The following is a 16,487-nucleotide window of genomic DNA, read 5'->3' on the forward strand; positions in this document are numbered from 1 at the left end:
ACATATAGGGCGTAACTGTACAGACTCTGCAATGAAGCGCAAATTCAAGACCCATAACACATATAGGACATAAGTGCATAGATCATTTTTCACACCAGGCATAAACAGTATTATGAAGCACTAATTCAACACTTATACTGCATAGAAGGAATAACTGTATTTAAGTTTTTCACACTATTTTTGGCACAAACTGTATTAACTCTGTAATGTGGCACTAATTCAACACCCATTCTGTGCAGACAGCATAGCTATATAAAACATTGTCACACTGTTTTGTCACCAACAGTATTAACTCTGCAACGAAGCACTAATTCAACAGCCATACTGCATCAGCCATCTATATTGTTCACTGTATGCATGTAATCTGCCAAGACTAACATCTCACGCAAAGCATAGAAGATATCACACTGCATTATCACATTAAGTAAGTGCCTCTGCTATCTGGCAATTTACAATCCACTTTTGGATATTATTCTTACACTGACCGGCTCAAAGGACATGCATGTATGTTAAGAGTCTAACAAAATAGTTACAAACACTTGGCTCCTTTACTTTTTCGGGTTGTAACATCATGCTAAGTCAATCTATGCTTTTGCAAAACATAAAATTGGCCATCCTCACTGGAGCACTTCCACTGTCCAATCATAAGTTTTGGAGGTATGGTGTTTATTGCATGCTGTCAAGATCTTCAATTTCAGAGGGTAAGTAAATCTTGCTCATAGTCCACAATCCCATAATGCCCAAATAGAAAAAATCGGTTTTTGAACAATATCAGTACATGTATAGTCTGAGGCAGAGACTAGTCTGCAGAATACAGCAGCTTCTTGAAGCTGACAGGATTACAACCAACACAGAAAGGAAGTCAAGGTATATGCATCCCATGAGAACTACTTTAGAAGTTAATACATGTAATATTCCTTCCTGGGGCTTAGTCTATACAAACTACAAAATTCCTGCCTGGGAGCTGGTCAATACAAATTGCAAAATTCCTGCCTGGGCCCAGTCCATACAAATTGCAATATTCCTGCCTGGGCCCAGTCCATACAAATTGCAATATTCCTGCCTGGGGCCTAGTCAATACAAATTGCAATATTCCTGCCTGGGGCTTAGTCAAAACAAGTTGCAATATTCCTGCCTGGGGCCTAGTCCATACAAATTGCAATACTCATGCCTGAGGTTAGGTCCATACAAACTGCAATATTCCTGCCTGGAGCTAAGTCCATACAAACTGCAAAGTTCCTGCCTGTGGCCTAGTCCATACAAATTGCAATATTCCTACCCAGGGATTGGTCAATACAAAGTGCAATATTCCTGCCTGGGGCTTAGTCAATTCAAATTGCAATATTCCTGTCTGGGGCTAGTCCATACAAATTGCAATATTCCTGCCTGGGGCTTATTCCATACATATTGCAATATTCCTGCCTGGGGTTTAGTCAATACAAATTGCAAAATTCCTGCCTGGGGTTTAGTCCATACAAATTGCAAATTGCAAAATTCCTGCCTGGGGTTTAGTCCATAAAAATTGCAAAATTCCTGCCTGGGCCTAGTCCATACAAATTGCAATATTCCTGCCTGGGACCTAGTCCATACAAATTGCAATTTTTAAAGAGCTTAGTCCATACAAAGAGCTTTGTCCAAACAAAGAGCTTAGTCCATACAAAATGCAAATGACGTGAACATGATATTTCAACTTTTTGCATGCAATGCACATCCAATCTGCAATTGTACATGGAATATATGATGTTCCTTCCAGTTTATGCTGGAATACAGTAATGTAGGTTTTCAATTTCAAATAACAATAAAATCCCACTGTACAAATTGATTGGGTAGACTGTAATAAGGTTACTTTTCCTTGATGTTCAAAGCTTATTTAAGATCATGGAATGGTTTTCTTTAATAAAATACAACTAGATTATCTCTACAAATTGCTTTGTGTTACGCATGTATTTACAACCTAAATCTAAATATTTAATGAAAAAAATAAATTCCTAGATGACATTTCACTTTTTCCGATGCAATCTCCAGGGCCATATTGATGTATGTATTTGTCATAAGATCTGTTGGCATAAACACACTGTCTGTAGACCTAAGATTTGTTTTTAAAATGAGACATGTTGAGACAATTCAGACATGACTCTGCCATGTAAAAAGTTCACATGACTACAGTTTTATAGTGTGACATATTGAACAGTTCAGGTAAGACTACTCCATATAAAGGATGCACATCAATACGGTCTTAAAGTGAGACATGTTGAACCAGATCAGGCAAGGTTTATCTATATATAAAGTTCACAACAATAGTCTTCAAGAGAGACATGTTAGCCATTTCAGACAAGACTCATGCATATAAAGAATGCACATCTATATGGTCTTAAAGTGAGACATGTTGAGCAAGTTTAGACAAGACTTCTCATATAAATAATATGTCTATACAGCTTAAAGTGAGACATGTTGACCAAGTTCAGACAAGACTCCTCCATATGAAGGTCACCTGTCAAACATGCCAAGACAGTACATACAAAACACCCTGATATCAAAGTAAGGATGTACATTTACATGGTCTTAAAGTGAAACATGCTGATCAAGTTAAGACAAGTCCCTTCCATTTAGAGGATGAATGCCCTACAATCTAGAAGTCATGTATGTTGAGCCAGCTCAGACAAGATTCATCCATGTAAAGGATGCATGCTGGTTGGTTGGTTGATGGGTTCAATGCCATGTTTTCAGCATGTGATAGGCTGTAAATGGAGGTGAGTATATTTGATAAAGAACCTGGGAAACCTCCAATTCATGGGAAACTATGGGCAAGCTTTTCACATAACCACATTGGCCAAGCCCTACACTTGAACTCATGTGGATAAGATGTCAGTGTTCTGTAAAGGAGAGTGCCTTAGACCACTTGGGCACCTGGGTCCCTATCATGCATGTCTATACATACAGTCTTTAAGTGAGACAAACTGAGCCAATTCAGACAAAACTCCTCACTATAAACGATTTAAGATACAATCTTGAACTAAGATATGTTGACCCAGTTCAGACAAGACTACTTCATATAAAGGTCACTGGTCTATACAGTCTTTAAGTAAAACATGTTGAGATTCCTACATATAAAGGATGCACATTTATACAGTCTTAAAAAGTCAGACATGCTGAGCCAGTTATGACAGGACACCTCCATATAAAGGTTGCATGTCTCTAGTCTTAAAGTGCAATAGGTCGAGTCAGTTGATACCAAACTCCTCCATACATGTCTATAGAGTCTTAAAGTCAGACATGTTGAGCCAGTTAAGACAGGCGACTCCATATAAAGTTTATGTTTATACAAGACAAATTTCTCCTATTTTTTTGACACTGTCATTGACAGAAAAACTTCATATTATAGTACAATTCCCGAAGTTGGCCTCCTCTGTGCACTGATCAAAAATCCAAGCCTGATAAAGCTGTCCTAATATTTTTTATACTGGTCACATCTATAAAATGGCCAAAAGTTTGTATCACAACAATGTCTGGTTTAGAGAAAGCTTTATTGTATCAAGTTTTTACTCTACTTCACTGCTAGTGTAATAGGAACTGAACCTCAAACAATAACAATGCATATATGTATACGTATGCATGTGTTCACAGATGGCAAGATAATGTCCTAAGGTGATGCAGGGAATTAGTGTGTGCTTGCTGGGAAATTGGTCACAAAACTGCATTATAGTTCATGACATATTTATTTTCAGACACTGCATAAATATAATAATAATCAACTGTCCACTTCATGCTGTCCATATCAAAGTATAGTTTCTAAGTCACCTGATTATATTAGGAAGAATTTCACCATGTCTATCGTCTACACTTTGCAGAGGGGTCCCGGATCGTCAAAAGGTTTAAGTCACTCATCTTTACAGATAACTGACATTTCACCTCTGTCCACCTGGGTTTGAGTCTCATGTGTCCAATATGTGAGAAAGGTTGCCACCTAAGGTTTCCATGGGTTGGTGGTCCTTCCAAGGGTTTACCTGATTCTTATCCACCAAATATACTGGCCGCAATGTATAGAATACCATGTGCTGAAAAATGTCATTCAAGCAATAATAACCACCCACCCGACATTTTATAACATGTTGAAATTCCTTCATGTCCATATTATACAACTGATGACATCAGTCATGGTCATCAGCCTACTCCAATGTCCACTCACCAACATAGCTGCATAACTGACTCATTAAGTGACCAACCAGCTAAACACTTTCCTCCCCCCTCCCAATCATTCCAAGTTTCATAATGACCTTCACTGACATATAATCTATGGTTATAATTAATATAATTAGTTAACCCAGCTTAGGGAAGGGGGTTTACTATGCTTCCTAAGACTTCTATGTTCTCTACCATCGACACACCCTACAGGTAGCCAGACCACACTGGGACTAACTTGGTGTGGCCACATGATTTTGTGTGTCTTCTCCACCTCTCCACTTAAAATCTACAGCTTCCTTCTGTAGTACAGACCCCTACATGTACCACTTGCCCAGAGGCTTTTAAGCAAACATAGCACACTTGTGACACCTGTCATCCAACACTGTTTGTATGTATGATGTATATTTGCACTGACTTACACACACATATAATACAAGTGTAGGTGCTACATAAGCTTTTGCCTGAGCTGTAATAACAACATTTATTATATCCAAAATCATCTTATTATCATTCTTTCCAGCAGAGCTTTATAAAACATTTATTCATGTAACTTGCATTTTCTGAATTTATTATGTAGCTAAAGACTACTACAAGATAATAACAAGGTCTCCGTGATCTTCTTTGATTAGCCTCAAGACAATCAGTTAGCTTCAAAAGTACAACCAGTCTGCTTGCATTCATTTGAATGCCTCTACTAAAATAGATAATCACACTGCATAATAACACCATCCTGTGTTGCTCTCAGTGCAGTGAAATTAGGTCAGTCCATGTTCAAGAAGGCTGTCCAACACACTTATACATCATTAATATTCAAATAATCTGACCTCATTTAAATATCTATCACATATCACACACACACACACACACCCAGCAAATTCTCAATTTTTAAAAAAAGCCAAAATTATTTGGGTAATCTGTATTCATTAAGACATAGCTGGTGATTCTCCCCAACCTGAAATAAATTGAAACCAAAATCCTCAGCTGTAATTGCATATTGCACTATTGTTCTGCATAACATAGTATATAAATTGTGAATTATGTTATAATTCTGCATAGAAATGGTGACTAACTCATGAATTAAGGTTATAATTCTGCATAGACATGGTGACTAACCCATGAATTAATGTCATAATTCTGCAGACATGGTGACTAACTCATGAATTAATGTTATAATTCTGCATAGACATGATGACTAACCCATGAATTAATGTTATAATTCTGCATAGACATGGTGACTAACCCAAGAATTAATGTTATAATTCTGCATAGACATGGTGACTAACCCATGAATTAATGTCATAATTCTGCACAGACATGGTGACTAACCCATGAATTAATGTCATAAATCTGCATAGACATGTAGACTAACCCATGAATTAATGTTATAATTCTGCAGAGACATGATGACTAACCCATGAATTAATGTCATAATTCTGCTAAGCAAAGACAGGAGCTTTTAGCATATCTGGGCATAATCTTTACACCTATAGTAATTTTCTTTTGAAGAAGTAGTGTTGTTTGGGTGGCAGGCTGAGTGGGAATGAATCCCTGTATTGTAGGACAAGGCTGCTTAATTTAATATTTCTGGTTGAAAATTTAAAATACTTGAATAAAAAAGAAAATACCTGCTCCTTGATCAATAGATCTGTGGAACTTTGGCAAGGGCACATCAACACCTGGAATACAAACAAGAACTATTTAAATGTCACCTATTACATACACATCACAAACTTCAATGCTGATATTATCAATTAAAATTGAAAATGTTCCTCATATTAGCATTAAGTTTGTGTTTAATTCCCCCACCCCAAAGCATTAACTTTACAGAAATCGCTATGCTAATGTGAAAGCAGCTCTCCCTCCCAATTAGGCCCTACATTATAATACAGTCCATATTATAATGCAAATCTGGTCAGGGATCCAGTCCATGTTATAATTAAGGTAAATCTGGTCAGGGATCCAGTCCATGTTATAATTAAGGCAAATCTGGTCAGGGATCCAGTCCATGTTATAATTAAGGCAAATCTGGTCAGGGATCCAGTCCATGTTATAATTAAGGCAAATCTGGTCAGGAATCCAGTACATGTTATAATTAAGGCAAATCGGGTCAGGGATGGTACTATTTCTAAAAGACTGGAAGACCTAGAAATAAGGAAATAGAATCCATTTGGCTACAGATCACTCCAGAATAAGAAAAGCCCTATTTAACAGATTTTGTGTACTGACCCCCATCATCACATACTGAATGGTGTGAATATTTTGAACTTCAAGTAGATAAAATTTCAAATGAAGAGAAAGAATTTTACATTCTAGGCAATATAAATAAAGACCTTCTCAATGACCAAATTAAAGTGAATTAGATGGATTTTATTGCTTCAATAGGTTTGGAGAAACTAGTAAATGAACCCACCAGAGTAACATCTACCTCTAAAACACTTATAGATCATATTTATACCAATACAAAAGAAAATGTTTTGGAAGTAATGGTTCCAAAGATTGGTATAAGTGACCACTGTGCAATTTTTCTAACATGTAAAGTCAATAGCAAATCAAAAAAAAAATATACATAAATCCATTACTTACAGATCTTTTCAAAACTTTGATACTGTTAAATTCCTGGAAGATCTGAAACAGATTCCATGGAATACAGTCCAAATCTTTGAAGATATTGATGATGTTTTAGATACTTGGACAGATCTGTTCATCAGTATAGTGAACAAACATGCCCCTTTAACAACACACAGGATAAAGAAAGACCACCAGCCAGGCTGGATCTCCACAGAAATTTTAGAAGCAATAAAGCAGAGACCAACTAAAATCAGTAGGAAATCAAACTGAATATAGAGTTTGGAGGAATAAAGTTAATAAAATGATATATCAATCCAAATAAAACGCACTAACAAAAAAGTGCTGGATTAAAACCAAAATAACCCGAAAGCTATCTGGAAAGTGTTTACAAAGTCTGGTGCAGGGAAATATATGAATAAAACTGAAATTGTATTCCTCAATCATGAGGGCATTTATACCGATAATCCAAGTGACATCTCAAATATTTTTTAATGACTTTTTTGTTCAAATTGCTGAAAAACTTAAAGAACCCAGAACTTCATCAGATCATCTGGAACTCAAACATTTTTGTGCTAAAAAACTACCAAAGAATATAAAGTTTGCAATTCCTGAAATGAGTCCAGAATTTGTGTTAAAATATATTTAAAAAATGGATGATTTTAAAGCTACAGGACTTGATATGATTGGATCAAGGCTACTAAAGGTAGCTGCATCTGCAACTGTAGAGAGTATAGCTTTCATTTCCAATGAAAGTATTAGGTCTAATAAATTTCCACAAACATGGAAAACTGCCAAGGTTATACCACTGCATAAAGCGGGAACAAAAGATGATGTGAATAACTACAGACCCATCTTTATCCTCCTTGTCTCTCCAAATTACCAGAAAAACATGTACATGGTTCTTTTCTCAACTATTTGAAAACTTTTGATCTTATTCATGATAGTCAGTCTGGCTTTTGACAGAATCACTCTTGTGAAACTGCACTTGTATCTTTGATTGATAAATGGCTGAAAGCATCAGATCAAGGAGAAATGGTAGGCACTATTATGGTTTATTTTCGTAAAGCTTTTGATCTTGTAGACCATGAAATTTTGCTTGAAAAACCAAAAATCTATCAATGCAGTGAAAATTCCCTAAATCGGTTTACTTCCTACTTAACCGATAGTGCAAAAATTATCTTTAAATGGTCAACTTTCTCAAAGTAAAAATATTAATTGTGGAGTATCACAAGGCTCTATCCTTCGACCTCTGTTATTCAGTCTATTTATCAACTTACCTCTTAAGATTGGAACTTCAATTTCTTCCACTGACCTCTATGCACATGATACTACACATTCTGAGATGGGTAAAACCAAAATGGTACTTGGAAAATAACTTACAAGATGCTCTCAACAGACTTCAAGTATGGTGCAAGGAAAACAGTATATCATAAATATAGAAGAAAAAAAGAAAGCCCTACTACATGTAGTTACAATGCAACAAAAACGAGCAAGGCTAGAAAGTGACAAACTCCAGGTTCTGTTTGGCAATATGAGCCTTCATGATAAAATTCTTGGTGTATTTGTAGATAACAATCTTGGTTTATTCACATTAAACATGTTTCAAAAAAGATTAATTCTTATCTTTGGCTACTGAGGAAAATCAAAACATACATTCCTCTTCAGTACAGGGTCGTCTTTTATAAAAGTTATATTCAGCCATATCTGGACTATTGTACTGTAATTTGAGGTGATGCCTCTAATTCAAACATAACAACAATTTTAAGACTCCAAAAGAGGGCTTGCCATTTAATTCTAGATCAATGTATAATTTCCAGGATGCAATGAATAATATAAAGATTTTAACAATACATGAAAGAATATTTCTTAGAAATGCCAAATTGATGTATAAAGTATCCAGAAAAGCCATTCCTGTCTATCTAAGCAATATCTTTCACCAAAGAGATGCTGATGGTACTCCAAATTTAAGGTCCATAAGAAGAAAAAATTACATTATACCAAGGCCACAGAAGGAATTGTTTAAACATAGTTTTCAATATAATGGTCCACTGGTATGGAACAACATTCCCAGTGACATAAGGCAGGCTCCTAACATTTCTTCTTTTCATAATCAGTGTCTCAAATGGATGAAGTCTTCAGACAACTTAACAGTTCTAGTACAAAAAATACCACCTGCTTTTCTGTAATTCTGCATCATTTTCACATCCGAATTTTTCAATGCAGGATAATATTTTATATTTTATATATATATTTATGTGTTCACAGATGCCTGTGCATGTGTTCCAGGCTTGATAATTTGAATTTTAAAATCACTTAATTATTTAGTGTCAAGCCAGATTCTTCACATCATGTTGTATATACTGTACATATTGTACATAACAGATTGAAGGTCTCAAAGTAGATTTGTTCTGTAACTGAGTTACCTTCTCTAAATAAAGTCTTTATTATTATTATTATTATTATTATTATTATCCAGTCCATGTTATAAGGCAAGTCTGGTCAGAGATCAAATTGCATTAATTGTTAGTAAGATTATATTAGTGCTTAAACAAATGTCTGGCAAATATTCCAATTGGAGATTGGTCTTGGAATATTTGCATAGCATTTATAACTGAATGTGTCCACTTTAAATGCACCTTGTGAGTTATACAAATCTGAAATGGTCCCAGCAATATGTTACTGTCACTTGGTGACCATAGTATGTACATATGCACTGAGCCTTGAAACGTTGGTGATCCAACAAATGCCAAGGACGAATGATGCAGTACCATGTGAAAACACTCTGAACTGCATTTCCGCAGTATAGAAAAACAACACAATGAAAACTTTGTCAACCAATGGCAGTGACAGCCATATATGACACATTACCATCATTGCCAGCACTACCACCTTGTGAAGAAACCTGAATTTCATTTGTTGTCTGACTCTTTGAAAGCTAAAAGTTGTTCAATAACTTTACACAAGAAATTTTCTGTCATGAAATTATTTTCCATAATATTTCTTTAGCGATAAAATGAGTGTAAACAGAAGTCCTAAATTGCTTGGTTAGTTCTGAGTGTAAACAGAAGTCCTAAATTGCTTGGTTAGTTTTGAGTGTAAACAGAAGTCCTAAATTGCTTGGTTAGTTCTGAGTGTAAGCAGAAGTCCTAAATTGCTTGGTTAGTTTTGAGGTAAACAGAAGTCCTAAATTGCTTGGTTAGTTTTGAGTGTAAAAAGAAGTCCTAAATTGCTTGGTTAGTTCTGAGTGTAAGCAGAAGTCCTAAATTGCTTGTTAGTTTGAGGTAAACAGAAGTCCTAAATTGCTTGGTTAGTTCTGAGTGTAAGCAGAAGTCCTAAATTGCTTGGTTAGTTTTGAGTGTAAATAGAAGTCCTAAATTGCTTGGTTAGTTCTGAGTGTAAGCAGAAGTCCTAAATTGCTTGGTTAGTTTTGAGTGTAAACAGAAGTCCTAAATTGCTTGGTTAGTTCTGAGTGTAAGCAGAAGTCCTAAATTGCTTGGTTAGTTCTGAGTGTAAACAGAAGTCCTAAATTGCTTGGTTAGTTCTGAGTGTAAGCAGAAGTCCTAAATTGCTTGGTTAGTTTTGAGTGTAAACAGAAGTCCTAAATTGCTTGGTTAGTTCTGAGTGTAAACAGAAGTCCTAAATTGCTTGGTTAGTTTTGAGTGTAAATAGAAGTCCTAAATTGCTTGGTTAGTTCTCAGTGTAAGCAGAAGTCCTAAATTGCTTGGTTTTGATAAAAACTGCTGCATATCCAGATTGAGTCTTCTTTGTTAACAAAGTTTTTAAAATTACCATGAAGACTGTAGTAATTTTTAAATCGTACTCGTTCATTTTTAATTACTAAATAATTAACATATATCAGTTAGGACTGCAAAGGTTAAACACACCTGATGAATTTTACAAGTAGTGCAGACTTGGGAAAGCTTGCCCAATCAAGCACGACCTCCACAAAACTTCTCAACCCTGAGTACAGTATATGCTCAACTCTATTTTTTAATTTATTTGAAATTGCAACAAAATATTGCAAAATGCTTAGTAACCACTGTTGATCAATTTGCCGTTCATAACACAGAGATTCAGCCACATAAATAAATATGTACTGAAATATTCAGTGTTATAATTATTATAAGCACAGTGTTATAATGTTGTATTACAAGTAGTGTTATAATGATATATTTATTATAAGGACAGCATTATAATGTGGTAGTACTTTATGGAGTATTATAGTGGATTATTAAAATGACTTATAATAAATGATTATTATATAGACATTATTTCAAGACTTCTATGATTACAACTTCATGAGTGCTACAAGTGTAGCATTATAATGGAGTACTAAAATAAAATTATTAGAGTACAACAGTGACAGCATCGTGAGTACTACAAGGGTAGCACTATAATCAAGTACTAAAATGAAATTATGACAGAGTACTACAGTGACAGCATCCCGAGTACAACAAGGGTAGCATTATAAATTTATATTGATGGAATACTAAAATGAAATTATAGAGTAAAGTGATGGCATCATGAGTACAACAAGGGTAGCATTATAATGAGTACTAAAATGAAATCATGACAGAGTACTACAGTGACAGCATCATGAGTACAAGGGTAGTGCTATAATGATTACAACAAGGGTAGTATTATAACGATTACAACAAGGGTGGTATTATAATGAGTACAACAAGGGTAGTATTATAATGAGTACTAAAATGCAGCATGATAAATGAGGGTGTAAAATATCAATAACTAAAGATTATAAGTGCTTTCAAAGAAGAACTGTAAACCACAACATTTTAGCACCTTTCAATTTATGCAAATTTGAATTTCAGGATACTAGTAACAGTCATTAACTTTTAACCAATTACCAAAGTAGATATGTAAAATTTAACCAATTATCAAAGAAGTAGACAAAATAAACAGTGGTAATGTTTTTCGGTTAAATGAACAAAAGATCTGTCCTTGAATGCTTTGTAATGTTAACACAAAAGAAATGTAGTGTGCTAACTTTATTCCAATACAGGGAATTCCATGAATGCTTTGCAATCTTAACACAAAAGAAATTAAGTATTCCTACTTTATTCCAATATAGGAAATTTCTTGGGTAATTTGGAATGGGGTCCATCACTTCGGTAACAAATTAGACCAAATGGGATGAAACTTTCAGGAGTAAATTGCTAAAATTGGAAATTCGGTATGACTTTGAGATCTTTCTCATTTTTGACAGAGGCCCATTTTTGGTACATAAGGATGCTTTAAATAATCTCTGTAATACCAGGAAATTGTCAACCTGCAAACAAACAAAAAATGACTGTACCCAGTGTGGAATGTTCAAACAAAAATGTTAAACAAAATAGTTGCAATATTTTGCACACAAAAAACAGCATTAAACGTCTAGCTAAACACCAGTGAGCATTAAAAAAAATTACAGGTCGCACAAAATACCAATGGGCATTAAAAAACAGCATTACATGTCTAGCTACATGCTAGTGGGCATTAAAACAGCATTACAAGTCTAGCACACACTGGGCATTAAAGAACAGCATTACAGCCTAGCTATACACTAGTGGGCATTAAAACAGCATTACAAGTCTAGCACACACTGGGCATTAAAGAACAGCATTACAGCCTAGCTATACACTAGTGGGCATTACAAAACTGCATTACAGGTCTAGCTACACACTAGTGGGCATTAAAAAATGTCATTACATGTCTAGCTACACACTAGTGGGCATTAAAAAACAGAATTACAGGTCTAGCTACACACTAGTGGGCATTAAAAAAACAGCATTACAGGTCTAGCTACACACTAGTGGGCATTAAAAAACAGAATTACAGGTCTAGCTACATGCTAGTGGGCATTAAAAAATGTCATTACATGTCTAGCTACACACCAGTATTAAAAATTGCCCACAAAATGGAAGCTTGTTATATCTAACACAAATTTCAGAGCTGTCCACACAAAACAATCGTCATCAGTATTTATAGCATGTGCATCATGATCTTTCCATCATAAAATTTCATCGTGAATAGTATTTTAGTGAAAAGATAAGCTCGTTAACATTTTATGATTTACATCTAACTACCTCAGCTCTCTGGACCAAGTATTGATTCACATAACATTTGGCTGTGAGCAGAAAAGAAATCGTTCTAAATTTACCACAAACAATAATTGCCTCACCGACACCGTTGCTGCCTTCGAACTTAAATTTATTGTTGTTTACACAAAACTGATGAGATTCAGTTCATGTTTGCCAAGTTGCCAAAACTGTTTTTGCTGACTAGTCAAAAATGGAACATTGATATTTTCATCAGATTATGGTTCCTGTTAAAAGGCAAGTATGGTCATGGATACCCGTTCATTAAGTGGTACACTAATAGCACACCCTCTCATCTGTTTGCATCCCCTTACCAAATTTAAAAATGAAAAGCATCAAGGGTATAAAAAATGCACAAAACTTAGTCATGAACAAAAATTACAATATAGAAGCAGTCACAAAAATATAGATGACACAAGAGTGAATACCATAAATGTATCAGGTACCTCATTATAAAGCACATTATCTGTAAGGTAATCTATAGGTCTCCCATTGATAAGATTATAATGAGGGAATACTGTATACCTCATTGTAAAGCAGTCAATACTGCATTTCTCCTCAAGAGCATTATAATGAAAGAATGTAAATGTAGCAGGTACCTCATTATAAAGCAGTCTCCATTGACAGCAGTATAATGAGTGAATACCATAAATCTAACAGGCACCTCATTATAAAACAGTCTCCCTGTAAGGTTTTAATCAATATTGTCTCCCACTGCATTATAATGTGAACATAATCGATGTGTATTGTATACCTCATTAAAAAACAGTCTCCCTGGAAGGCAGTATATTGTATGGGTCACCTGGACAGCATTATGAGTGAATACTGTAAATGTATCAGATACCTCACTGGAAAAGCAATCTCCCTGTAAGGCAGCATGTCTCAAATGGACAGCATTATAATGAGAGTACTGTGCAGAGTGTCCCCATGGCAGGGTTCACTGCAATACAGTCAAATCTGAGATAACTCTAGGACAATTTTAGAAAATGCCTTCCAAATTAAAGAGACTGACGCTCACCAAGCCTTCCTTTATGCTATGAACAATAAGTACTTTCAAGCATATCCTTTATTGTTTTAATGGTAGAAAAAAGTTCACTGCCTAAAAAGAAAGCTTTAGGGGCATGATTTGTGATAAGACTTAATGTTCTTCTAATAAAATATTTTCTAAATGTCTGGATTGGTGAAATTTCAGAGATTTGCAAGCAGAAAACTCTTCAAACCTTTGCACATCCAGAAATTGTTCATCAGATTGGAAATGGTCTGTAATAAGTACATAAACAAGGAGGGAAAGGGGCAGGGCACCAAATAGTTTTCTGGTTATGGGCACCATTTAAATATGACATGATTTTACACCGGATTCAAAGAAGATTTACTCAGAATAAGACAATTTTACAATACTGCATTGCCTATAAGTTTCTATTAATCAAAGCATTAATTTCTTTCTCTAGTTTGTCACAGACCACCAAAATTATTCCTCTAATTTTTAGTACATCAAACTTTTTACTTCATTAAATTCTGAAAATGTCAGGAACTAAAAAATGCTGAGTATTGTTTACTGACAATTATTTATACACTTGAAAAAAACTCACTACTGCATTCCACATAATAATCAAAATACCAGCTTAATAATAACAAGGAACATTATAGTGAGCCATGAGAGCTATACTGCCTTATAGTGAGCCATGAGTACATGATACATATAATTTTACAGTCTTTGTGAGCCATGGGAGCTATAATCCCTTATTGTGAGATCACCTTATAATGATGTACATCATATATACAATTCAACAGTCTTTGTGAGCTGTGGGAGCTATACGGCCTTATTGTGAGCCATGAGAGCTATACTGCCTTATTGTGAGCCATGAGAGCTATACTGCCTTATAGTGAGCCATGAGAGCTATATTTGCTTATTGTGAGCCATGAGAGCTATACTGCCTTATTGTGAGCCATGAGATATACTGCCTTATTGTGAGCCATGGGAGCTATACTGCCTTATAGTGAGCCATGAGAGCTATACTGCATGAGAGATATACTGCCTTATTGTGAGCCATGAGAGCTATACTGCCTTATAGTGAGCCATGAGAGCTATACTGCCTTATAGTGAGCCATGAGAGCTATACTGCCTTATAGTGAGCCATGAGAGCTATACTGTCTTATTGTGAGGCTTGAGAGCTATACTGCCTTATTGTGAGCCATGAGAGCTATACTGCCTTATTGTGAGCCATGAGAGCTATACTGCCTTATTGTGAGCGATGGGAGCTATACTGCCTTATAGTGAGCCATGAGAGCTATACTTGCTTATTGTGAGCCATGACAGCTATACTGCCCTATTGTGAGCCATGAGAGCTATACTGCCTTATTGTGAGCCATGAGAGCTATACTTGCTTATTGTGAGCCATGAGAACTATACTGCCTTATTGTGAGCCATGAGAGCTATACTGCCTTACTGTGAGCCATGGTAGCTATACTGCCTTATAGTGAGCCATGAGAGCTATACTGCCTTATAATGAGCCATGAGAGCTATACTGCCTTATTGTGAGCCATGAGAGCTATACTGCCTTATTGTGAGCCATGGGAGCTATACTGCCTTATTGTGAGCCATGAGAGCTATACTGCCTTATTGTGAGCCATGAGAGCTATACTGCCATATTGTGAGCCATGAGAGCTATACTGCCATATTGTGAGCCATGAGAGCTATACTGCCTTATTGTGAGCCATGAGAGCTATACTGCCTTATTGTGAGCCATGGGAGCTACACTGCCTTATTGTGAGATCACTTTACAATGAAGTACATGATACATACAATTTTACACCTTAATGAATGGGATCCAAGAAAGATTCAGCTTACATCATGATGCTCATTATAATGAAGGGCCCAATAATGAGGGAGTGGTCTTAAAGTAACGAAGACTTCTTGTACATTTTTTTCTCCATAAAATCTGCGATCAATCAAGTTTATATATTAGTACATGTACTATAATACCTTAAGACCAGAACCACATTTGTATAAATAACGTTGCAATAAAATGTTTGTACTCCATAAGTTTTAACACTTAAGACCGTGATATGTTGCAAATGCAATGTGCTTGTGTGCTGACTGCCATTTCAGTTAGACTAAGTCTTTCACCATGTACAAGATTCTAGCTAATCCTGGAAGCTTAATACTCTTCATTTTACATCTGACAGCTGCTGATGAAAACCCCATAAAACATGCATTTGTGTGCATGTAAGCTATCAACAGTTGCCAAAACTATTTGGTACAATATGTAAATATTCTCCTATCATGAACAGCAGGGTGCCAAGTATCCAACACATCAGGTGTATATCTATAGTCCCCTACGAACAGCATGTCTTCTTCAGCAAATGCACAATGGTGCACTTAATAAGATTTCCTCAGATTCATGAAGACTTAAAATCAACTTAAAATAACTTTTAATAAACTCATACAAAGCACTTTTTGAAATTTAATAAAATATCATTTTAGATCCAAACAGTTCCTCTCTTCCTATTGCAAACATTTTCTAAATTAAAGTAATTAAGTTTTTTAAGGTTTTACTTCCTGTTTGTGATTCAAAATATTTTATGGCTTAATTGAGTCTTTTTATACAAGATCATGTTAAGTATTCTATGGTCATGTGATCA

General features: G+C 35.4%; 1 protein-coding gene across 5 annotated transcripts in view; it reads right to left on the reverse strand.

Annotated features, from left to right (window-relative positions):
• The window catches only part of LOC149785947 (ralBP1-associated Eps domain-containing protein 1-like), a 144,313-nt gene that overhangs the window by 89,445 nt on the left and 38,381 nt on the right, over positions 1–16,487 (reverse strand). For all 5 annotated transcript variants that reach the window (XR_016424846.1, XM_089976197.1, XM_089976195.1 and 2 more), the window contains exon 3: positions 5,808–5,858. Coding sequence is in view for 4 of the 5 variants with exons in the window: in XM_089976197.1 (XP_089832323.1) it covers positions 5,808–5,858 (51 nt within the window). In the remaining variant the exon portion in view is untranslated. The remainder of the gene's footprint in view (positions 1–5,807; positions 5,859–16,487) is intronic.

The sequence above is a fragment of the Sinohyriopsis cumingii genome, chromosome 12, assembly GCF_028554795.1.
Source record: "Sinohyriopsis cumingii isolate HCF-2022 chromosome 12, ASM2855479v2, whole genome shotgun sequence".
NCBI classification, from domain to species: Eukaryota; Metazoa; Mollusca; class Bivalvia; order Unionida; family Unionidae; genus Sinohyriopsis; species Sinohyriopsis cumingii.